This window comes from Bombina bombina, chromosome 2, assembly GCF_027579735.1.
Source record: "Bombina bombina isolate aBomBom1 chromosome 2, aBomBom1.pri, whole genome shotgun sequence".
Classification (NCBI taxonomy): domain Eukaryota; kingdom Metazoa; phylum Chordata; class Amphibia; order Anura; family Bombinatoridae; genus Bombina; species Bombina bombina.
In genome coordinates, this window is record NC_069500.1 from 878,476,947 (window position 1) to 878,503,700 (window position 26,754).

At 33.5% G+C, this 26,754-nt stretch overlaps 1 protein-coding gene across 1 annotated transcript in view; it reads left to right on the plus strand.

Annotated features, from left to right (window-relative positions):
- LPL (lipoprotein lipase) overlaps window positions 1-26,754 on the plus strand; it is a 46,988-nt gene that overhangs the window by 10,087 nt on the left and 10,147 nt on the right. Inside the window, exons 2-7 of the mRNA XM_053703216.1 lie at window positions 7,432-7,607; window positions 13,293-13,472; window positions 15,716-15,827; window positions 18,840-19,073; window positions 24,145-24,387; window positions 25,751-25,871. Coding sequence (XP_053559191.1) covers window positions 7,432-7,607; window positions 13,293-13,472; window positions 15,716-15,827; window positions 18,840-19,073; window positions 24,145-24,387; window positions 25,751-25,871 — 1,066 coding nt within the window. The remainder of the gene's footprint in view (window positions 1-7,431; window positions 7,608-13,292; window positions 13,473-15,715; window positions 15,828-18,839; window positions 19,074-24,144; window positions 24,388-25,750; window positions 25,872-26,754) is intronic.

Below are 26,754 nucleotides of genomic sequence, written 5' to 3' on the forward strand. Positions count from 1 at the left end.
GTAAATATTTTTTTATTTTCTGTAACTTAGTTCTTTTTTATTTTTTGTACTTTAGATAGTTTATTTAATTGTATTTATTTGTAGCAATTGTGTTTAATTAATTTATTGATAGTGTAGTGTTAGGTTAATTGTAGGTAATTGTAGGTAGTTTATTTAATTATTTTATTGATAGGGTAGTGTTAGGTTTAATTATATCTTAGGTTAGGATTTATTTTACAGGTAAATTTGTTATTATTTTAACTAGGTAACTATTAAATAGTTCTTAACTATTTAATAGCTATTGTACCTGGTTAAAATAATTACAAAGTTGCCTGTAAAATAAATATTAATCCTAAAATAGCTATAATATAATTATAATTTATATTGTAGCTATATTAGGATTTATTTTACAGGTAAGTATTTAGCTTTAAATAGGAATCATTTATTTAATAAGAGTTAATTTATTTCGTTAGTTAAAAATTATATTTAACTTAGGGGGGTGTTAGTGTTAGGGTTAGACTTAGCTTTAGGGGTTAATACATTTATTAGAATAGCGGTGAGCTCCGGTCGGCAGATTAGGGGTTAATAATTGAAGGTAGGTGTCGGCGATGTTAGGGAGGGCAGATTAGGGGTTAATACTATTTATGATAGGGTTAGTGAGGCGGATTAGGGGTTAATAACTTTATTATAGTAGCGCTCAGGTCCGCTCGGCAGATTAGGGGTTAATAAGTGTAGGCAGGTGTCGGCGACGTTGTGGGGGGCAGATTAGGGGTTAATAAATATAACATAGGGGTCGGCGATGTTAGGGCAGCAGATTAGGGGTACATAGGGATAACGTAGGTGGCGGCGGTTTACGGAGCGGCAGATTAGGGGTTAAAAGTGTAATGCAGGGGTCAGCGATAGCGGGGGCGGCAGATTAGGGGTTAATAAGTGTAAGGTTAGGGGTGTTTAGACTCGGGGTACATGTTAGAGTGTTAGGTGCAGACGTAGGAAGTGTTTCCCCATAGGAAACAATGGGGCTGCGTTAAGAGCTGAACGCTGCTTTTTTGCAGGTGTTAGGTTTTTTTTCAGCTCAAACTGCCCCATTGTTTCCTATGGGAGAATCGTGCACGAGCACGTTTTTGATGCCGGCCGCGTCCGTAAGCAACTCTGGTATCGAGAGTTGCATTTGCGGTAAATATGCTCTACGCTCCTTTTTTGGAGCCTAACGCAGCATTTGTTTGAACTCTCGATACCAGAGTTAAATTTATGGTGCGGCCAGAAAAAAACCCGCGGAGCGTTAACAGCCCTTTTACCGCCGAACTCCAAATCTAGGCCTTAGTGTCTATAAAACACTGGGAGCTGCCATGTTGTAACTTGTGTTACCTTCTCTGCTGTGGCCAATTAGGGTCAGTTATAAATAGGTCACTAGAGTGTGCAGCCAATGGTTGTGCTGGATTTAACAGTGTTCTGCACTTCCATTTCTAGCAGGAACTGAAAAGCTCACAATTTCAGAATGGAATTACAGGCAAAGAGGACAAAATAAATAATGAAAGTATATTGCAGAGTGGTTTTATATATACAATTTATCATTTTATATTACCATCTCAAAGTGTTTAATGTCCCTTTAAAATAGCAGAGTATAGTTTAGCTATAATATAAACAAAGAAAAAGTCTGGGTTGGAGTCTCGAATAATGGAGTTTAAAAAGCAAGGCTTTATTCGGTAAAGTAAAAGTTCATGACAGGAAAAATAAGACCGGTTGACTTGTCTTACGCGTTTCGGCATAGTGCCGAATTCATAGTTTAGCTATATTCTGTTTCTTTTATTTGCTGTAAAATGAACAGCCTAACAAATATGATTTATCTGTTTAACAGAAGCTTTGTTAATCTGTTAGATATGATTAAATTTATCTTTATAGAGCAAGAGATAGAGATTATATTGCTGTATGTAATATGAGAATCTTCAAATACTGGTACTACTAACACATTTTAAACCAAGAACTGGTTACAAGCAAAGCAAATTTGTGCACAGTCTGGCAATATTTTAATAGATGCATCTTTAAAGGGACATGAAGCTCCTCACGTTTCAGATAGAGCATACAACTTTTAAAAAAAAAAGTTTCTGATTTACTTCTATTATTAAATGGTATTCTTTGTTGAAGAGATACCTAGGTAGGCAGCGTGCACGTCTGGAGCACTATATGACAGCAGTTTTTTTATTTTTGCAAAAATGCTTTTAAACACTAGATGGCAGCAATGTTGCCACAATGCATAACTGTTAAAATCATTCTTGCAAAAATCCTCCAGCCAAATGTTAGCTTCGGAGCCTAACTACCTGCTTTTCAACAAAGTATACCAAATGAATTTTATTTTTTTTATCAAATTTGCTTCATTCTCATGTTATTCTTTGCTGAAGAGATATCTAGATAGGTAGTGTGCACATGACAGGAAACAGTGCTGCCATCTAGTGCTCTTAATAATAAATAACATTGTTGCAAAACTGCTGCCATATAATGCTGCAGCCACGTGCACGCTCCTGAACTTACCATTTCTGCTTTTCAATAAAGGATAACAAGAAAATGAAGTACATTTGACAATAGAAGTATAATATAAAGTTGTACATGCTAAATATGTTGTATGTTTTTTGTTTGTTTCTTGCTTTAAAATGTTAAAGGGACAGTCAACACCAGAATTGTTGTTGTTTTAAAAGATAGATAATTCCTTTATTACCCATTCCCCAGTTTTGCATAACCAACTCAGTTATATTAACCCCTTAGTGACCAGAGCACTTTTCCATTTTCTGTCCGTTTGGGACCAAGGCTATTTTTACATTTCTGCAGTGTTTGTGTTTAGCTGAAATTTTCCTCTTACTCATTTACTGTACCCACACATATTATATACCGTTTTTCTCGCCATTAAATGGACTTTCTAAAAATACCATTATTTTCATCATATCTTATCATTTACTATAAAAAAAATTATAAAATATGAGGAAAAATGGAAAAAAAACACACTTTTTCTAACTTTGAACCCCAAAATCTGTTACATATCTACAACCACCAAAAAACACCCATGCTAAATAGTTTCTAAATTTTGTCCTGAGTTTAGAAATACCCAATGTTTACATCTTCTTTGCTTTTTTTGTAACTTATAGGGCCATAAATACAAGTAGCACTTTGCTATTTTCAAAACATTTTTTTTTTCAAAATTAGCGCTAGTTACATTGGGACACTGATATCTTTCAGGAATCCCTGAATATCCATTGACATATATATATATTTTTTTTAGAAGACATCCCAAAGTATTGATCTAGGCCCATTTTGGTATATTTCATGCCACCATTTCACCGCCAAATGCGATCAAATACAAAAAATTGTTCACTTTTTCACAAATTTTTTCACAAACTTTCAGTTTCTCACTGAAATTATTTACAAACTGCTTGTGCAATTATGGCATAAATGGTTGTAAATTCTTCTCTGGGATCCCCTTTGTTCAGAAATAGCAGACATATATGGCTTTGGCATTGCTTTTTGGTAATTAGAAGGCCGCTAAATGCCACTGCGCACCACACGTGTATTATGCCCAGCAGTGAAGGGGTTAATTAGGGAGCATGTAAGGAGCTTTTTGGGGTATTTTTAGCTTTAGTGTAGTGTAGTAGACAACCCCAAGTATTGATCTAGGCCCATTTTGGTATATTTCATGCCACCATTTCACCGCCAAATGCGATCAAATTAAAAAAAACATTACATTTTTCACAATTTTAGGTTTGTCACTGAAATCATTTACAAACAGCTTGTGCAATTATGGCACAAATGGTTGTAAATGCTTCTCTGGGATCCCCTTTGTTCAGAAATAGCAGACATATATGACTTTGGCGTTGCTTTTTGGTAATTAGAATGCTGCTAAATGGCGCTGCGCATCACACGTGTATTATGGCTAGCAGTGAAGGGGTTAATTAGGTAGCTTGTAGGGAGCTTGCAGGGTTAATTTTAGCTTTAGTGTAGAGATCAGCCTCCCACCTGAAACATCAGACCCCCTGATCCCTCCCAAACATCTCTCTTCCCTCCCCTACCCCACAAATGTCCCCGCCATCTTAAGTACTGGCAGAAACTCTGCCAGTACTAAAATAAAAGGAAAATTTGTGCATTTTTGTGCATTTTGTTTTAGCATATTTACATATGCTTCTGTGTAGGATCCCCCTTAGCCCCCAACCTCACTGATCCCCCACCCAACAGCTCTCTAACCCTCCCCCTCTGACTTAATGTGCGCCATCTTGGGTACTGGCAGCTGTCTGCCAGTACCCATTTTAGTGAAAATATGTTTTTTTTATTAAAAAAATTTCCTTTTTCTGTAGTGTAGCTTCCCCCCCCCCCAATACCAACCCCCCACCCCTTCCAGATCGCTTAAATGCTTTTTTTAAAAAATGTTTATTTCATTTTTTAATACACTTTACTCTTTACTTTTTTTCTGTAGTGTAGCGGTTCCCACCCGCTCCCGCCCCGTGCACGCGCCCGCCCGCCACCCACCGTGCACGCGCGCGCCCGTGCGCGCCCCCGAAGGCTCCGCCCCCGATCCCGCCCCCCTCCTCCTTCCAGATCTCACCGATGGCCGCCCACCTGCCTCCCAAGTCGGCTCCCACCCACCAACGATACCGGCCATCGATGTCCGGTGCAGAGAGGGCCACAGAGTGGCTCTCTCTGCATCGGATGGCCAGAAAGTGTTATTGCAGGATGCCTCGATGTCGAGGCATCACTGCAATAACCGGAAAGCAGCTGGAAGCGAGCAGGATCGCTTCCAGCTGCTTTCCAGACTGAGGACGTGCAGGGTACGTCCTCAGGCATTAACTGCCTTTTTTTAGAGGACGTACCCTGCACGTCCTCGGTCATTAAGGGGTTAATATACTTTTTACCTCTGTGATTACCTTGTATCTAAGCCTCTGCAGACTGCCCCCTGATCACATGACTTTATATTTATTATCTATTGACTTTCATTTTAGTCAATAAGTGCAGTGTCTGCCACAATCCCCTGGCGTGATCACTATGTTATCTATATGGTTTACATGAACTAGCTACTCCCCTGTTGTGAAAAGCAAATAAAAAAGCATGTGATAAGAGGCGGCCTTCAAGGGCTTAGACATTATCGTATGAGCCTTCCTAGATTTAGCTTTCCACTAAGAATACAAACAGAACAAAGCAAAATTAGTGATAAAAGTAAATTGGAAAGTTGTACTTCAATTATCAATTTTGTTGAAGGAGCAGCAATGCACTACTGGGAGCTAGCTGAACACACACACCGATAAGCCAATGACCAGAGGTATTTATGTGCAGCCTATCTAGGTATGCTTTTCAACAAAGTATGCCAAGAGAACTAAGCAAATTAGACAAAAGAACTCAATTGGAAAGTTGTCTAAAAATTGTATTATCTGTCTGAATCATGAAGGAACATTTTTGGGGTTTATGTACCTTGAATTATTTTGTTTACAAATAAAAAAGGCTTAAACAGTGTTTATTATTAATAATAATAATAATAATTTTATTGTTACATGTGAATGTCATTTTTAAATGAAATTCAAGAAAAATATACAGCTTAGTGCAGCTTTTGAAATCACAAGTTAAGGTTTAGATATTGTATATTGTAAATGTCATAGCTCTCAACTTATTAAAAGTACACAACAGCAAGAAACAATTTTGCAATGTGCACTTTTTTTGTTAAAGCTGTGATAACATATATGCATTTTTACAAAATTAAAGGGACAGTATACTGTAAAATAGTTTTTCCGTTAATGTATTTCCAATGACTTGTTATACTGGCTGCAGAGTATATATAGAATGTATGAGAAATTGTATTTTCAGGTTTATTTGTGAATATGAAATTGCTTGTTTTGTGCTTTTAAAACCACAGCCTTTTGAAATGGGTTGAGCTTGCAGGTAAATGAAATCTCATTATGTTATCACTTTGTGTACACCCACATGCTGCCTTATCTTGTGTCTGTTTGTAAACCAAACCCCAATACTTATAGAGAACAATGGGAAATTATAATTTTGTTAGTCCTCTCTTATACTTCCACTCGGAGTGTAATTTATTCTGCTGGTTGTGTTTACATTGCCTGTCAATAACTTGGACTTAAGTCCAAAAACTTTCAGTATAGGTGGGGATTCCACAGGCTAAATCAGCTATTTCAAATGCTGAAATAAAGGTGAAGGAACCAATTATAAACAATTCAATACACTCCAGCAGGTAAAATAAGATAATTTGGAACAAATTAAAAGGGGAGAACATTTTTGGGTAAACTGTCAATGTAAGCACTTTGTAAAAATGAGCTGTGGCGTTTCACATTCCTCTTTCATATTGCTTTCAACCAGTGTGTTTGGTAATTGTATTGAGTAGGATGAACACCTACAATGCAGATGTTACGCAGGCATTTCACAACATATTGCTAAATTCAACAAAGCATCTGTTGTTAAAAACGAATTGGCATGAAACCTCATTTATTAAACATTTGTTGCTTTGTTAACATGATATGAAATGTGTATATATGAAAGAAACTCCAATCAAAATAAACATTTTGGCACTGAAAGAAAGATTTGGTGTCACCTACTTTCTAAGATGTATCACTGTTTTCATTTGAATTGGTCAAGTCATTTTAAAGGAACAGTAAAGTAAAACTTAAACAGGCATGATTCAGACAGAGAATGCAATTTGAAACACATTTTTAATTTACTTCTATGATCAAATTCTCATGGTATCCTTTGTTAAAGATTAAATCTAGGTAGGCTGATTGTTAACGTGTACCTGTCTTTAGTATTATTTGGCAGTAATATTTGTTACTATATGTATTTCATTGCTACAAACAATGTTGCAAACACTGCTGCTATATGGCTAAATACACGTGCACGCTACTGAGTTCACCTAAGATTACTCTTTAACAAAGGATAGCAAGAGAACTAAACAAAATAGAAAATAGTTGGAAAGTTGATTAAACTGTCATGTGTTATCCAATCTATATATACTGTATCTATCTATCTATCTATCTATCTATCTATTTATCTATGTGTGTGTATGTATATATATGTGTGTGTGGTGTGTATATATATATATATATATATATATATATATATATATATATATATATATATATATATAAAATCATTATACGTTCTGCTAGCTGTATTTGAAATGAACTGCTATACAACGTTTTGTTCTTTTGCCCAGAACAAAAAAATATGGATTGATTTTTGTTTTCAAATAAATTTATATTTTATATTTGAATTTTTTACTTTAATGTCATAATCTACTTTTAACTTAAAGTTAGCTGATTACAATAATATAGTGAATATTACTGAGCTTTAGTCTGCAAAAAAATAAATCATACTTATAGTTATAGTGATATTTATTGTGTTTTATACCAATACATACTTGACTTTCTTTGTACATGTGTACTAGCTAATTTATTCTTTTTTTTCTATTTACAGCGAGCACCACCTTGAAAAAAGTTGATTTTAATAGCATTGAAAGTAAATTTGCTCTTCGAACTTCAGAGGAGCCAGATGATGACACCTGTTATTTGGTACCTGGCCAAGAACAAACTATTGATCAATGCAATTTTAACCACACAAGCAAAACATTTGTAGTAATCCATGGATGGACGGTAAGACATTTTTTTCCACGTATTTCAAAAGCATATATTTTATTCTCTGCTGAAGATGGAATGTAAATGAACCAGTGACAAACACCTTACAGTACATTATGACCAGATCATAATTGTATATTTAAAAACAGCAATGCAAAGGGCAAATATCTTAACAGACAGAAAAAGATCTTTAAAGGGACACAAACCCATTTTATTTCTTTCATGAATCAGAAAGAGCATGCAATTTTATGTAACTTTCTAATTTACTCCTATTATAAATGTGTCTTCATTCTCTTGCTATCTTTATTTGAAAAAGCAGGAATGTAAGCATAGGAGCCGGCCCATTTATGGTTCAGAACCTGGATAGCGTTTGCTGATTGGTGGTTAAATTTGGGTTTTGTGTCCCTTTAAACATATTTAATTATCCTACAGTTCCCTGAAGAAAAAACAAACAAACAATATATTAAATAAATGTGTATTCTGTTCATATATAAATACCCAGATACATAATTTGTGCTTAGAAAATTGAATTGACATTTTGTTATCATTAAAGGGGGACTGCATTGTAAAACTGTTTCCCCCTTAACGTGTTTCCAGTGATTGCAGAGGATTAGATGTATGGGAAATTGCTCCAGATTTACACTTTACATTATTTAATAGCAATCCAGCAATGTCCTTGTAAGTATGTAATCTTTACTTTTGTTCATGACAATATGGACCCCATTAAAAAAATACTTGAATAACATCTTTCTGTTCTGCTGCTGACTTGTATCAGTAGCACTAGTTACTATGTTAACTTTATTGCACTATAAACTGCTGTCCCGCTGCTTTGACGCCCTGAAAATGTTTTCCATAGAAAATAAAGGGTTAACAAATTTCTTTATAAAGCAGGTCCATATTTTGTGCTGTATTAATTAACATGCTCTAATTATAAAATTAAATTTCTGTTACTGCCCTGTTGTAAAATACTTGACTATTATGAACTTGATTTATATCCTTTTAAAGCACAACACTTACACTGCAATTTGAAAAAAAAAGAGAAAGATTTATATAATATAGTTAGTTTCCATACACTAAATCTAAGAAGTTCAATGACTGTAATTACAACTTAAGTACACATTTTCTAAATAATGATTGAACTGTTGAAAATACTTTAGGAAATAATTAACTAAGAACTGCTTCCTTATTGACAGATTCTAAAGAAAAGCAAATGTCCCTAGTTGTTTCCAAATAATTATATGCAAAATGCTTTAGTTTAGCTAAAAGCCCTTTTTTTGCAGCATTAACTTTGAATTCAATTGATACAAGATTCTAAAAATGTTACATTGTCTATTATGCTGCTATTAATAAAATAATACATGATCATAAGGAGTACTCAGTCTTCTTGAACTTAAAGGGATATTAAACCCACAATTTTTCTTTTATGATTAAGAAAGAGCATGCGATTTTAAACAACTTTCTAATTTACTTCTATTATCTATTTTGGTCATTCTCTTGATATTCTTTGCTGAAAAGCATACCTAAATAGGCTCAAAAGCTGCTGATTGGTGGCTGCACATAGATGCCTCGTGTGATTGGCTCACCTATGTGCATTGCTATTTCTTAAACAAAGGATATCTAAAGAAGAATGAAGCAAATTAGATAATAGAAGTAAATTTGAATGTTGTTTAAAATTGTATTCTTTATCTGAATAATGAAAGAAAAAAATTGCGTTTAATGTCCCTTTAAAGGGACAGTGTACAACAATTTTCATATAACTGCATGTAATAGACACTACTATAAAGAAAAATATGCATAGATACTGATATAAAAATCCAGTTTAAAACCTTTTAAAAACTTACTTAGAAGCTCCCAGTTTAGCAATGTTGATGAGGTTAGGTTGGGACACACAGTGAAAGCACCCGGGAAATCAGAAAGAGCAGACATTGCTCACTCTCTCCCTTCCCTGCATATGAAAAGACCCATTACACAAGCAATAGTAAAAGGAATCTGTAGACCTGGGTCTACATCTGACACTTTGGGTCTTGGTTAGGAGTCTGAAAATCAGCACAATGTTATTAAAAAATAAGCAAAACCTATACATTTTTACAAAAACACTCCCAGATGAGCTATATAAATGGATCATCTAGAAAACATTTATGCAAAGAAAAATCCAGTGTCCGTTTAATATACTGGCCTTTATTCACTACATTTTTAAGAGCTATCAAGATTTCCTACAGGCCTGTAGATACAATTTTCTATTGCACATGTATTATCAAGCATGTGTCTAATAAACGTTCTCACAGTTTCAGTGAAAACATTTACTATGCACAGATTATTATATGTAGGTTCAGACAGCCTCATTCAAACACTGGTCCTGCTCAGACAGCTTTCATTGACATGTACTTATCAGTCACAGTGATAATGGCAATTGAGCCAACACCATTGCTGTATTTGAATTATATTGCATGAGACATATATACATATGTCCCATGCAAAGTAAAAGCAATTTCTAAAACAATGGTAACTTTTATAAGAAGCATTTTTGCCAATACATGTGTATTGCGAAAATAATTCAATTCAATATTAAAATGCATTCATGTGCATATCAATTTTGAGTTTAAAGGGACACTGTACACTACATTTTTCCATGCATAAATGTTTTGTAGAGGATCCTTTTATATAGCAATGTGAGTTCATTTTCAAAAGGTTTTATACTGGATTTTAAGATCAGTGCATATTGTTTAGTTTTTTTATAGTAGTGTCCATTACATGCAGTCAAGTCGAGCGGGAACGCCTGGGAACGGAGTTCCTGCACAATTTTTGCAGGAGGAACTAAGTTCCCTCTGGACAGAGAACAAAAACACCTCAGTAAACACTGCTGGGGGAAGGAGCTAGAGCACAGTCTGAGTAAAAGGATAGTGAGATCCTCTAGTAATGAGCAGTAACACTTCCTACAATACATTAAATGCAAGCCTGTCAGAGGTCCTGCTGTGTGATCACCCTGCAATGGGTGTAACACATGGTGCTTACATTTCTGTTTGGCTTGCTCTGTGGATATTTAGCTCCCCTCAGCAGAAATAGGACTATTACACCCTAAGTGGGTGAGACTCTGTGGCAGAGGAGGATTCTCAGGCAACCATTCAAACCCTTCATTGGGTTTAATTTGCTTTCATTAACCAAAGTGTATAGATTATGTACATATAAATACAGTGTGTGTAAGTGTATGTGTGTGTATATACCTGTATGTGTATATATATATATATATATATATATATATATATATATATATATATATATTGTGAGGGGGGTGGAAGTCTTGGTGAGTTCCCACACTTTTTTTTGTAGGACTTGACCCCTGCATGCAGTTATATGAAAATTGGTGTATACTGTCCATTTTATGTCCCTTTAATGTCCCTTTATCTATGAACAGTACGTTTGATGCAAAGAGATGATGAAAAGTACCATATTGATAAGTAGTATGCAACTAAAAAGACTTTTATGCTTTGTCCTAAAAGTAATGTGCTTATCTGATTTAGATATATATATGGGACATTTTCAAGACTGCTCACTGAACTCAAGAACAGTTACTAAAAAACATGGATCCAATGGGTCTTAGACATACATAAAGATACACTAAAACCTTTTAACTACATATCTGTTATCATGCTATAGAATAGCAGGTCAGCCAAGTATAAAGACTTGGAAACAAATTAACACCTTATTTTCTGCAGTTGATTTCCTAAAGCCAAACTTACTCCATCTACCACTTACCTTATTTGGAGGCGTCAATGTGATATATTAAGAGCAATTCAATACCTGTTTCATACAGGTTATGTCACACACCTTCTTCTAATAATATGTGTAGTGAGCTTTAACTTGGGTCAACTATTCTCTTTATATAAATAAACTGATTAAAAAATATAGTCATTGCAGTGCGCTGAAATGATTATCATGCAATTCTATATAGTACTATTAATACTTAAAGGCATATTTTTGTTTCATGATTCAGATAGAGCATGTGATTTTAAACAACTTTCAAATGTACTTCTATTATCACATTTTCTTTGTTCTTTTTATATCTTTTATTGAAAGCAGGGGCATATGCGTAGGAGCCGACCCATTTTTGGAGCACAATATGGCAGCAGTTTTGCAAGAATGTCATCCATTTGCAAAAGCACTAGACGTCAGAACTATTTCCTGCCATGTAGTGCTCCAGATCCCTACCTAGGTATCTCTTCAACACAGAATATCATGAGAACAAAGCATAATTGATAATAGAAGTAAATTAGAAACTTTTTTTTAAAATGATATGTTCTGTCTGAATTACAAAAGAAAATATTTGGGTTTCATATCCCTTTAATGTTTAGACACCATAGCAACCTTGGTCTTTGATGTGCTGTGTTTGTTTCTGGCTCCCTTATTGGTTTAGGGAGATGTTGAATTGATACACAAGGAGGCAGTTAGCCAATCAGCTGTCTACAGATAAACCATGGTCAGGGCTTTGAGAAATAGGTCAAGGCTTCTAAAGATCTATGAGTTTAAAGAAGCAGAGGCCTTTAAAGCATATTAATCTATAGATCAACACAGCTCTTAAAGTCCAAATGGGAAGAAACAAGTTATGTTCACATTAAAAGGCTTTTTAGCTGCTCAGCCATATATTATTAGGATTATGCATGCATTCCTTTAATCTTTTACTAAGCTATGTGATAACTTTTGAACCAGGCATACCACAATATGATTTACTAAACCGTAGAACTCGGAAAGCTACATCAGCTTAGATAAATTTACTGATACATACTGTATATATTTTAAGTATCATGCTGACTTATTTATTATGCTAGTTTTGAATCATTTATGGAATAAATTTGTAGTTATCAAAATAAGGATCTGAAAATCTCTATAATATATATATCTGAGTTGCAAAAACATTTAATCCTCTATTTGATGAATTATGAAAAATCAGTTGTTATGTTTTTATATATATATAGTATAGGAATTGACCAATAAATTTGCTAAAATACTCAGTGATGCAGTCTGCAATAACAGTTTACAAATATTTTGTAAATTACATCTGAATGTTACTTAATTTGAACAAAAACTTTACATAAAACCTTGTACCACGTCAATTGATAAAAGGGACAGTGAGTGTGAAGAAATTCTTCCCATGTATAGTTAGTTAAAGGCAAACACTCTTTAATACCTCTTAATCAGAATCTGTACAATGTAACATTTACCTTTTATTTTCCCTCTTGGATAAATCATCTAGCTATCATCATACCTGCATCATACATTTCTTGTGGCTGTTAATAGAAATAAGTTTAAATTAACTTTTTATGAAAACATATTATGTATCACTGCTATATTGAGTGCTTGGTTGAAATTAGAAACCATTAAGCTTAAAGGGATTCTGTACTGTAAAATTTGTTTTCCCATAATGTGTTCCAAATGATTTGCTGCTGATTATTAAATGCACTGAAAATTGTTCCTTTGTCTTTATTTTTGTATTTCAAATAGCTGTTTATGCTCAATGAAACCACCATCTATTGTTCTCAAAGATATGCCCATGTAAATGTACAGACCCTGCAGAAAGAGCAGACTTCATGTTACCTCTTTTTGTACACCGAGTCTGATGTGTATAGGTGGCGGTTTTAATTAGCAAATATTTCATTTCAAATAACAAAATATATTATCTATTTATTGAATTGTGTTTTGCCTCCTTAGGTGACTGGAATGTACGAGAGTTGGGTCCCCAAATTAGTAGACGCTCTGTACAAAAGAGAACCAGATTCTAATGTGGTCGTTGTAGACTGGTTAACTCGAGCCCAACAGCATTATCCAGTTTCTGCTGCATACACCCAGTTGGTAGGACAAGATGTTGCAAGTTTCATTGACTGGATAGAAGTAAGTAAATCTGAAAAATATTTAAATATAAAAAGTTCATAATTAAATAATGGTCTGAGAACAAGGGGGTCTATCTGAATGCATCAGAAAAGTTAAGCAAAGTGTCATTTAGTGCTTTTTGAAAAGTTATCAAATTTGACACCATTCTAATTTATTTGAAAACCATTAGAAAAATATAGTTATTGCAGACCTCCCAATTGTTCTGGATCCTACGGGATTGTCACGGGTTGCTTCTCACTAACAGTTCTGCTAAAGACGCACATTCTGTCCCGCCCATGATACGCTGACCGCATTAATAACAGATCTTCGCCCTGCCGCAGCTCAGCCCCTTTTACTGTGACCCAGGCCTCAAGGAGCAGGTGGTCACAGCCGACAAGTCCCATCATCTCCATGTCCTGGAAAACTTGTGGGAAATTTTGGGACATATGTTTTCATGGGATTTTTTCAGTAGCTTTGTGCCATATTAATTCCACCAGAGCTTAGAACATTTGATAGCATTATCATGAACCTTTAGAAAACTCAATTCAGTAGTGTGAATTTTAAATGAGCAATAGACATTTTCTAACAAATTTTTAAATTTACTTCAATTTTACAGCTCAATGTATTATTTGACAGCCAATCACATACTCATATATGTATTCAATATGTGAACTTTTGCACATGCTCAGTAGTACCTGGTGCCTCAGAAAACATGCATATGAAAAAGACTTAGCACAATTTTTTTTAATACAAGTCAAATAGAAAGTGTGTGCTGTATCTAATTCATGAAAGTTTAATTTTGACATTAGTGTCCATTTCATTTCATTTTTTTTTCTAAATGTACACATTTTTTCAAACTTTTTCTTTCCATGTTAATTAACAGTTGTTTTCTGGTTTAATAAAATCTTAAGTATATAACTCAAATTACACATATTAAATAAAATAAAAAAAATGCATAATTAGAGATTGATCCTCAAAATGTTTATTTATGATTAAGCATCTGGATGTTTTAATAATGGTTTATATTATTGGTGAAGAAAGTGAAAAAACCTGAATTCAGGAATATATTAGGCACTTATGATAAATATACATTTGTATTTTATTAGTTGTTTTTTTTTAGTATTTGTTGGTACCATGCGGGTGTATGGAAAAACTACCAAAAACTACCTAACTACATAAAATGAATATGAAGTTCTTGCACACTTAAATTGATTGGAATGGGGGCAATTTACTAATATATGCTATATAAATACTGTATAAATATAGGATCTGAAAAAAGAAAGTATTCAGCGCCAGGTGTACACACAAGCTCCCCACTATAAAAAGATCTCCTATCAAGATCTTAGATTTTGTACAGCGTTTGGGGAATAGGAAGCGCTAAGAAAGCTAAAGTTTGGTCCTGCATATTGGTTTTAATAAAAAGTTATTTATTACATATAGTATAAGTAAAGACAATTATAAGATAGCATAAAAAAACAAATATTAAAAACAAATATGCGCAAATTTGTATGATAGTGCTGCACTTTTTACAAAAAGTATATATGACATATATGTATATATTTGTGAAAAAAGATTAGTCCTTTATAAATAATCATCCATAAACATTTTTCCATGGTACCAAAAAAAGTGATATCCATTGATTATCTTTAAAAAAAAACCTTCCTTTTTAATGTGGTGTGTAGGAGAAAAAAAAGTGTCCTTGCAAAAAAAAAAGTCCCCAAAAAAAGAAAAAAGGATGTCTACTGAAGGAATAAAAAAAAAAAAAAAATGAATAAAAAGTAAAAATAAAAATGCCAGAAAGATCTGTATCGAAGACTGTATGTCTCTGTGACAATATAAAAAATGGGAGACAAACGTATCCAATATCCAAAGTGTTTGTATAAATTTTCACTTTATCTGGAATTAATAAAAAAGGGGGGAGGGTGTACCTATAAGAAACAAAAGAGCATAGTACAATATTGCAAAAAATGTGTTTACCCAGTGTTTTATAATTAGGCTTACCGGACTGTAAAGATTGCTGTCATGAAAACCAGAGCCATTTTAGAGTCAATGTCTACGCGTTTCAGCCTTAAACAAGGTCCCAAACATTGTACTGTATAAATATATTAAAATCTGCATATTTTATATCTTTAATCATATGCATATATATATATTTATATATATATATATATATATATATATATATAAAAATGATCTTTTATACAAATTTAGTTATCTGTATCTATATTTACATATACAATTAAGTATTTTGTGATATTTAACAGGAAAAAATAAATTATCCAGTGGACAACATTCATATATTGGGATACAGCCTTGGCGCTCATGCAGCAGGTGTTGCTGGAAGTCTGACCAACAAAAAAGTAAACCGAATAACTGGTAAGATTCTTTAGAATGTTTGAATTGTTTTGGGGTTTTTTATCTGGAAAATAAATATATTCCCAGACTAATGTAAACAAATGGCAACTATTAAATGATGTTCATATTTAAGTCACCCCTTTCACATTTTTGCATTTAAAATGTTTGCGTTTTAAATTTTACACCTTTATGCACCCCCTGGAACTGCAGCTGATTACAAGATTAATTTTATTTAATAACAGTTCTAAAAGAAATTAATATAATATAAATTATATAATTCATGTAACAGTACATATCACTTTTAATGGCAATAGCTCAGAACTATGTCTGCTGAAAAAAGTATAAATATTTTAATTTGCAGATATTGCATAACAAACTACCAAACAATTACAAATATTTTTTAATATAGATTTCTGATTTACCAATTTAAATATTGTAGAATTTCAAAATCAACAAATACACAAAAAGAGCAATGCTAAAGCACATACTCCAGATTTTTAATCAGCAGTAGATTTTTCTCTCACAAATTTTCAAAATGTACTTAAATTTAGTATCATGTGACAACCATCAGCCAATCACAGTCTCATATACATATACAATGTGAACCCTTGCACATGCTCAGTAGTAACAGGTGCCTCAAAAAGGGTGAATATAAAAAGACTGTGTACAATTTCATAATGGTAAAGAAAATTGAAAAGTCTTTTAAAAGTGCATTAATTTAATTTTAACTTTAAACCCTTAATGACTGCGATGTAACCCTCCCTCCCTCTTGCTGGCTTCCTAAAATAGAGCGGTCTCAACACTGACGACGAGTCTGCGATATAAAAAGCGCAACCCCTTAGAAAGAGCAGCGACATACAGGGTACCTTGATGGTCATTAAGGGGTTAAAAGCACACTCTAATGCGAAAAGGACATTATATAAATTGTTGTTGCAGCACATACACTAGTTTTTGCAGCGTTTCTAACTCTAGCTATTTACATAGTAATAAAAAAAATCTGCGTTGAAGTCTACTCTAGTACTTTTTTTTTTTTCTTGCCTTCTGTCACAAACAGAAATAGAGAAATAATGAACGATTGACTGAGGCACGATAAACACTTACAAAATTATTCATATGTACTGATGACCTTTGGGTCTGCTCTGCTGCCAAATTCTGTTTTTATAGCGATATATTTTCATATATACATTATTTTTAGCTTTCTCATTGAGGAAGTTTCAAAACCAAAGATGAGGTTGTACTATGTGTATGCGTGTGTTTAAATAGATAGCTGTCTTCTCTTATGAGGAGAATCATGTGGCATTTCCTGATGATATGGTTGAAAACTGTATTTTCGATTTAGGCCTAGTCTTAAATTTAACTGAATAACATATAATTTATACAATGTGTATGGCATTTTTTTTAATACGTTGATTGTCACCATTTGCTGTTATGTGGCCTTATTTAGAACATGCTGTAGTTTGAACTGCATGTATTACTTTCTCTCTTAAAGGGACAGTCTACCATAGAATTGTTATTGTTTTAAAATATAGATAATCCCCTTTATTACCCATTCCCCAGTTTTGCATAACCAACACAGTTATATTAATGTACTTTTTACCTCTGTGATTACCTTGTATCTAGGAACCTTCTTCCAGCCCCCTGATCACATGACTGACTAGTTATTATCTATTGTCTTAAATTTTGCATTGCTTTGTGTTATCTATATGGCCCACGTGTACTTTCTGTCTCTTTGTGTTGAAAAGAGATTTAAAAAGCATGTGATAAGAGGCAGCCCTCAAAGGCTAAGAAATTAGCATATGAGCCTACCTATGTTTAGCTTAAACTAAGAATACCAAGAGAAAAAAGCAAATTTGATGATAAAAGTAAATCTGGAAAGTTGATTAAAATTATTAACTATTATTAACTATCTGAATAATGAAAGTTAATTTATACTAGACTGTCCCTTTAAAGGGACAGTAAACCCCAAATTTTTCTTTCATGATTCAGATAGAGAATACAATTTTCTAATTTACTTCTTTTATCTAATTTGTTTCATTCTCTTGGTATCATTTGTTGAAGGTGCAGCAATGCACTAATGGTTTCTAACTGAACTCATGGGTGAGCCAATGACAATCGGTATATATATGCAGCCACCAATCAGCAGCTAGAACCTAGGTTATTTGCTGCTCCTGAGCTTTCCTAGATAAACCTTTCAGCAAAGGATAACAAGGGAAGGAAGCAAATTAAACAATAGAAGTAAATTAGAACGTTGTTTAAAATTGTATTCTGTATCTGAATCATGAAAGAAAATGTTTGGGTTTCATGTCCCTTTAAGTCAAAATAATATGGATGCAAATGGCCAATTCTAATGGTATTGTCAACTGCATGACATTATATCAAAGTTTTTCTATGTTTCCTTAAAGGGACATTGTACGCTAGAGTTTTCTTTGCATAAATGTTTTGTAGATGATTCATCTGGGAGTGTTTTTGTAACAATGTATAGTTTTGCTTATTTTTAAATAACATTGTGCTGATTTTCAGACTCCTAACCAAGCCCCAAAGTTTTAGATATATACTGATGTATACAGACTTCAGGCTGCTTCTGTTTGTATATTGGGTCTTTTTATATGCAGGGGATGGGGGAGGTTTTGCTCTCAGCCCCTTTCATTTGGGTGTCCCAGGCTAACCTCCTCAGCAGTGCTAAATTGGGAGCTCCTAAGTAAGTTATTAAAAGGTTTTATACTGGCTTTTTATATCAGTATCTGTGCATATTTTTTATAGTAGTGTCTATTACATGCAGTTCAATAAAAATTGGTGTATACTGCCCCTTTAAATGAATAAATAATGTCAGAATATAAACCTTTACTTAAATATAACAAGCAAAATATTGCTTTTGTCATAGCTCTAGCACTTAAAATCTAAAAACCAAATCTCACATGATTTGTAAAGACTATGTACATATATAGATAGACAGATAGGAATTTACTGTGTTGCATTGATCACCCTAATAATTGTGTTTTTATTATTCTATATTTCTGATTATTTTACATAAAGGTTTGGATCCAGCTGGTCCTAGCTTTGAGTATGCAGCAACCTCCATTAGTTTGTCACCGGATGATGCAGAATTTGTAGATGTTCTGCATACGTACACAAGAGGGTCTCCTGACCGCAGCATTGGAATACAGAGGCCTGTTGGACATGTTGATATTTATCCAAATGGCGGAAGCTTTCAGCCTGGTTGTAACTTGGGGGAAACACTTCGACTTATTGCAGAAAAGGGATTTGCAGGTAAAAATGTATTTATATCTGTATAAAGTGTTTAAAATAATAATTATAGCAGATAAATTAAAATGCAAACATTACCTTTGTTAGAGCTTTCCATGGTATTCTATGGGGTCTATTTATGTAGGTGCGGACAGACATGATCCGCTATAGCGAATCATGTCTGCCTCACATCGATAAATGCCGACAGCAAATGCTGTGCATTTATCATTGCACTAGCAGTTCTGGTGAACTGCTGGTGCAATACCACCCCCTGCAAATTTGTGGCCAATTGGCCACTAGGGGGTGTCAATCAACCCAATCGTATTTGATCGGGCTGATTGCTGTCAGCCACCTCAGAGGTGGCGGACGAGTTAAGGAGCAGTGGAACTGAAGCGGAGAGGGTCAGAAGCAGCATCCGCTGCTTCATAAATAGACCCCTTGGTGTTTAACATCAGTAAAATAGTTAAACTCATAGATAAAGTCCAAATCAGGAGCAGTAGAGAACAGCTAGGTCCAAGCAGGTGGTGAGCCAATTGACACAGAGTTCCATAGCAAATACTGCTAAAAATCACCTTCTCTAACAATGTCCTTTAAATTATTATCACCAGACAATTTATCACATTTGATTTGAGTGATACAATTTAACCCATCCAACCAATATTTGAGCCTACGATACAATAAATATGTACAAGCTACTATAACACAGTATAGGCTAGTGCCTTTCTATCTCATGTGTGTCATGTTATCTGTAGTAAAATATTTAGTACACTGACGTATTCATCAAGCTACATAATTGATTTCATAAGATATAAAGATGTTAAATATCTCTTCTTCATTTGTAATGACAGAATGACTCATGCAATCCAAAAACTTGCTCTATGAATATGTGAATTCTTATGAAGGAATCATAAACTACTAAATTATTTTCTCAGGGACCAATATGATCATAATCAGTTTATTTCCATGTTGCCAAGTAGAACAGAGTTATGCTGAGGATTCTAATCTTGTTCTTGTATGGAATTGTCTGTAAATGTAATATGTATAAATAAAAACAGCTGAACAACTTTGTCCTGCTAACTCTTTAGGACAAAGTATTAAGATCTAATATGTTATGCACTAAGTGATCTCTCATCTTAAAATGCTCTTATACTATATATAAATATTTGATTACAAAAATGAAAGGTGGCATGTAATTTTGAATTAGTGTTCTTTTGTACTAATTTGTTTACCCCTTAAAATGGGGTTAAACACATAGTTAAGGAACATTCTACACCAGAATATGTATTGTTTTAAAAGACAGATAATACCTTTATTACCCATTCCCTAGTTTTGCATAACCAACACAATTATATTAATACACTTTTTACCTCTGTGATTATCTTGTATCTAAGCCTCTGCAAACTGCCCCTTATTTCAGTTCTTTTGACAGACTTGCATTTTAGCCAAACAGTGCTGGCTCCTAGGAACTCCACGTATGTGAGCACAGTGTTATCTATATGAAACACATGAACTAACACCCTCTAGTGGTGAAAAACTGTCAAAATGCCCTGAGATAAGAGGCAGCCTTCAATGGCTTAGAAATTAGCATATGAACCTCCTAGGTTTAGCTTTCAACTAACAATACCAAGAGAACAAAACAAAATTGGTGATAGATGTAAATTGGAAAATTGTTTAAAATTACATGCCCTATCTGAATAATGAAAGTTTGTTTTGGACTATCCCTTTAAGGCTCTATTCCGGATTGGTGACTACTTGTGTATGCTAGTTCTTATTAGCTCACAGGCCATATATTTTTCAAGAATGTGTTATGACTAACAAGCAGGAAATTTTATTTTTGCATCTGAATATCCATTTATGCAAAGGTGTTGTGTATAGATACGCTATTAAATAGACATAACATTTTTGCCTCCATGATTTAGATAGAGTGCAATATTAAATACAAAATGTTTCCAATTTGCTTTTGATATCAATGTACTTTGCTATCATGGTATTAATTGTAGATAGGTTGGGTGGGGATGTCTAGAGCATTATATGGCAGCAGATTTGCAAGAATGCTTGTGAGCACTAGATGGCAGCAGTGTATAACATTGTTAAAATCATTCTTGCAAAGCTGCTGCCATATAGTGCTCAAGACCCTGAGTCTACCTACCTGCTTGTCAGCAAAAAATAAGAGGACAAATTGAATTTGATAAAATAAATAAAAAATTTTTTTTTTTACATTATAATATAATAATCTGAATCATTAAGGGGAAAAATAGTTTCTTGTCCTTTTGGACATGAGGAATTTTAGTACATGGAAACCACTGGCTATATATATATATTAAAGTGTACTCAAACGTCCTATTTGGGACAGTAAAGTCAAAATTAAACTTAAATTGATTGGACAAAGCATACAATTTTAAACCAATTTCTATTTTACTTCTATTATCAGTTTTGCTTTGTTCTTTTGGTATCCTTTGTTTAAGAGTAATCCTAGGAGCATGTACGTGTCTGGCCATCTGGCAGCAGGGTGTGTCGCAATGTTTATAGCAATGTTATACCTAGCTGCAGAGACTTCTGTTATAGAATGCTAAAGACACGTGCACTCTCCGAAGCTTCTATCAGCCTACCTAGATATACGTTTCAACAAAGAAAATGTTATAGTAAAAAGTAAACTGGAAAATTGTATAAAAATGCATTCTCTATCTAAATCACAAATGTTTAATTTTGAGTTTACTGTCCTTTTAAATACCTAGCCAATATTAGTTTATAATTTTTTTTTTAATAAATAAATATCTAAAAAAATAAATAAATAAAATAGACATCAGGTTAAAATTTTGATTTGTAGGTTTAAGGGTTTGCATTTGATAGCAGAAGCCTGAGTAATCTTATAGCAAACAATATATTGACTGGTGTTATAATAACCTGATTATTAACAAACTTTCACAAAAATACAAGCCAGCAAAAAAAAACTATATTTGTAATATTTTTGCTTAGAGCACAAGACTAAATTCTTCTATTATTGATGTTTGAGGCTAATATTTAAGTGATTCAAAATACAATGACTTCCTTGTTAGACCCGTGTTTTCTCTGCCAATTAAGTTAGATCTGATAATAAGACTTTAGTTGAACTATAAACAAAGCATTGTAAGATTCAGATATGTTGCATTTATAACTCCAAAAGTTAAACTAATTATAAGTAACCACAAAAACGTTTATTAATACATAAATAAAATGCTAAAACCCATATCAATTATGATCACATTGTTTAAATAGCTCCAAAAATACTTTCCCACATAGAAAACTGGATAACGTGGGTCTTTTTTTCTGCATTCAGTATGCCAATAAACACATTACCAAACATTACAGTTTGGGGACAAACTATTTGATTTAGTTAATGCTGAAATAAATGCTAATCTTAATTAGATAATTGAGTTAAATGTTTATCTTCAAATTTCAGTTAAAAGTTATGATGGTCTGAATTTGAGAATAGTGAATATTTTTAAGATTACACTCCAAGTTGATGGGGTTAAACTAAAAAAGTATGATCATCCATAAGCATATTCAACAATTATATAGTTTAGTAAAACTAATTTTACTGGTTCAATGGAATTGAAAGTAAAATTTTAACTTTCCTGGTTCACTTAATTTTTAATGCATATAATGTTCTTGGTATCCTTTGTTGAAAAGCATACCTAGGTAGGCTCAGGAGCAGCAAAGCATGGCTGGGAGATAGCTCAATGGTGGCTGCACATATATGCCTCTTGTCTTGAATCACCAGATGTGTTCAGCTATCTCTCAGTATTGTATTGCTTCTCCTACAACAAAGAATAAGATTAATACAGATAATGTAGCAAATTTGTAAATATAAGTGAATTGGAAAGTTGTTTTAAAATTGGATGCTCTATCTGAATCACAAAAGAAAAAATCTGGGGTTTTGTGTCCCTTTAAATTCCCTCTCCTTCCATGCTCAAATTTACTCATAGCCAAGTTGTAGCAGATGTTAAATACAGTAGAAGAACCAGAACACATAAAAAATGCATTCAATTTTAAGAGACTATTTAATTTTACTTCTCTTATCAAATTTGTTTTGTTCTTTTGGTATCCTTTGTTGAAAACCATACCTAGGTAGGCTCAGGAGCAAGGAATTCAGTACTGAGAGCTATTTGGCGATTGGTGGCTTCAAATATATGTCTTGTTATTGGCTCACTAGATTATTCAGCTAACTCCTAATAGTGAAATGCTGACCTGGAGCTTGCTATATTCCAAGCAATAAATACATTGAAATCAAAATGAAACTCCCACTATTCAGAAACAGTGTTCAATTTTAGAAAAAAAAAGCCCACTGTACTTGTATTATCAAATTTTACTATTCTTAAAGGGACAGTAAAGTCAAAACTAAACTTTCATGATTCAGATAGGGAATGCAATTTTAAACAACTTTCCAATTTACTTTTATCATCAAATTTGCTTTGTTCCCTTGGTGGTATTTTTGAAAAGCTAAACCTAGCTAGGCTCAAACTGATTTCTAAACCGTTGAAAACCACCTCCTAGCTCAGAGCATTTTGAAAGTTTTTCACAGTTAGACAGTGTTAGTTCATGTGTGTCATATAGATAACATTGTGCTCACTCCCGTGAAGTTATTTAGGAGTCTTCACTGATTGACTACACTGCATGTCTGTCAAAAGCACTTAGATAAGGAGGCTGTCTGCAGAGGCTTAGATACAAGGTAATCAAAGAGGTAAAAAGTATATTAATATAACTGTGTTGGTTATGCAAAAACGGGGAATGGGTAATAAAGGGATTATCTCTCTTTATAAATAAGAACATTTTTGGTGTAGACTGTCCCTTTAATTTAACAATCCTTGTTTGCATACTCTCTGTTATTAACTTTTTTATATCTGTCTTTAATTGTCCTTAGCAAAAGGAATAGCTAAAAGGAAAAAACTAGGTTCCAATATGGAGGCATCCATTACTTTACAGAAACTAAAATACTTTATGGAAACTAAACCTTTACACTTAATTGAATTCATTTTAATTTCTATTTATTTATTTACTGTTTAATATCCCTTTAATAAAACATACTCTATGTTTACTTTTTTTTTTTTCTTCAAAGATATGGATCAGCTTGTGAAATGTTCTCATGAACGTTCCATTCATCTTTTCATTGATTCTCTTCTTCATGAAGAGAAGCCAAATATGGCTTATCGCTGCAATTCAAAGGAAGCCTTTGACAAGGGACTCTGCTTGAGCTGCAGGAAAAACAGATGTAATACATTGGGTTATAAGGTCAACAAAATTCGAGGAAAAAGAAGCAGCAAAATGTACTTGAAAACAAGATCTCAGATGCCTTTCAAAGGTATGAAACAAAAACAAAAAAAAAAACTTAAATATTTTAAATTTTCTGTGGATTCGTTTTACAAAGTTTGTATTGTTTATCACATTTGTTAATGATTGGCCAGTTTTTATCAATAATTTGCATAAAACCTGAATATTGAATCAAAAAATTATTTCAATACAATTTACCATTTTTTTTAAAAATTATTAAATATTATTTGAATTGTTAAAAATGTCTTTGAATATTGAGAAAAATGCTGTGCGTGTTATAGTCCAGGTTTTCTAATAATTTGTGTTATTAAAGTGATGGTAAACTCTCCCCTTTTTAAAATCAGATCTGGAATGTAAGAGCTATTTTAGATGGAGTTTAATTCATAAGCTGTAATGAAGATGCAGTATAACATGCTTTGTAATATAGATATGAAATTCAAATACTGCATGTTCCTCCGCCCACTTCAAAAGTAAAATTTTCTGTGAGCTAACAGATTGAATTGTTGTCCAATCAGTGCTCTCCCCATATGGCACTTTTGTTGTAGCTAGAGCATTGATTGGAGAGTAATTCACTCATTTAGCTAGCAAGGAAAATTGACTTTTGAAGTGGGTGGTGTAACGTGGGGTATTTGAATTTCAAATCTATATTAATAACTAAGTTATAGTGCATCTTCATTACAGCTAATGAATTAAACTCCATCTAAAATAGAGCTTACATTCCAGATCTGATTTTAAAAAGGGGAGAGTTTACCATCACTTTAATGCATATCTCCCAAAATTTGTGGCTGGGTATTAGGGATGAGGTTGAGGGAATCCATCACTGTTTTGTGGCCAGGGCTATGTTGGGAGGGGCAAAGTTGTAGAAGGTAAGTGGGTGGGATGTGGGTGTGTCCTGTGGTTTGTGGGCGTATCTGAGTGTTCCATGGGTGGGGCTAAGGGGAATTCTGCAATAGGGACACATGGCTGTCTTAGATGGACAGCAGGGCAGAGATCAGAATTAGTGACTGTCCCTCTGAAATTGGGAGTACCATGAAACTCAAAATTATACTTTCATGATTCCGATAGAGTATACAATTTTAATCAACTTTCCAATTTACTCCTATTAGCTAAATTGCTTCATTTTTTGCTATCTTTTATAGAAGAAACATCAATGCATAAAGGTTAGCCAGTAACATAAGGTATATATATATGTGCAGCCCCAAATCAGCAGCTCCTGTGGCTACTTAGGTATGCTTTTCAACAATGGATACCAAGAGAACAAAACTAATTTGATAACAAATGTAAATTGCATGCTCTATCTGAATCCTCAAAGGAAACTTTAGGTTTCATGTCCCTTTAAGTAAATAATACTTTGCAGTGTCTGAAATACTATATTTTTCTCTCTCTTGTTTTAGTTTTCCACTATCAAATTAAAGTGCACTATTTTGGGAAGAAAAACTTAACAGTAACAAATCAACCTTTTAAGGTTTCTTTGTACGGAACCAGAGGAGAAAACGAAAATATAGCAATAACATTGTAAGTACTTAGTTTACTCTATTATTGAATTAACTATATATATGTCAATGTAAATGTTTTGGTACAAGCAGAAAATGTGGGTTGATCACAATTTATAGATTAATATATTTTAGTGTATTAAATGGATCACCATTGTCTTGATTAAAGAAAACAACTAAGATTACTTTGCGTAAAAAGGAAACTGTGCAACTTAGATCCTTTTAGTAAGTCAGATGTATCAGGGGATCAAGAGTTCCCTAAATCATTTCTCAGGATTTACTCAGATTTTAGAATAATTAATACCAGAAGAAACACAGCCGTTATGGTGCATATTTTTTGGTAATGGGGAAATAAGTTAAAGGGACAGTCTACTCAATAATTGTTATTGTTTAAAAAGATAGATAATTGCTTTATTACCCATTCCCCAGTTTTGCATAACCAACACGGTTATATTAACACACTTTTTACCTCTGTGATTACCGTGTATCTAAGCTTCTGTAGACTGGCTCCTTATTTCAGTTCTTTTGACAGACCTGTATTTTACCCAATGAGTGATGACTCATAATTAATTCCATGGGAGTGAGCACAATGTTATCTATATGCTACACATGAACTGGCACTGTCTAGCTGTGGAAGAGGTGGCCTTTAAGGGCATAAAAATTTGCAAATAAGCTTACCTAGGTTAAGCTTTCTACAAAGAAAACCATGAGAACAAAGCAAATTTGATGAAAAAAGTAAATTGGAAAGTTGTTTGAAATTGCATGCCCTACCTGAATCGTGAACATTTAATTTTGACTAGACTGTCCCTTTAATAGAGTTCGAAGACTAGAGTTTGGCAAGATATTGTAGGATAAATTAATGCATATGTTAATATAAATTGTACTTATATATTTTAAAGCATTTG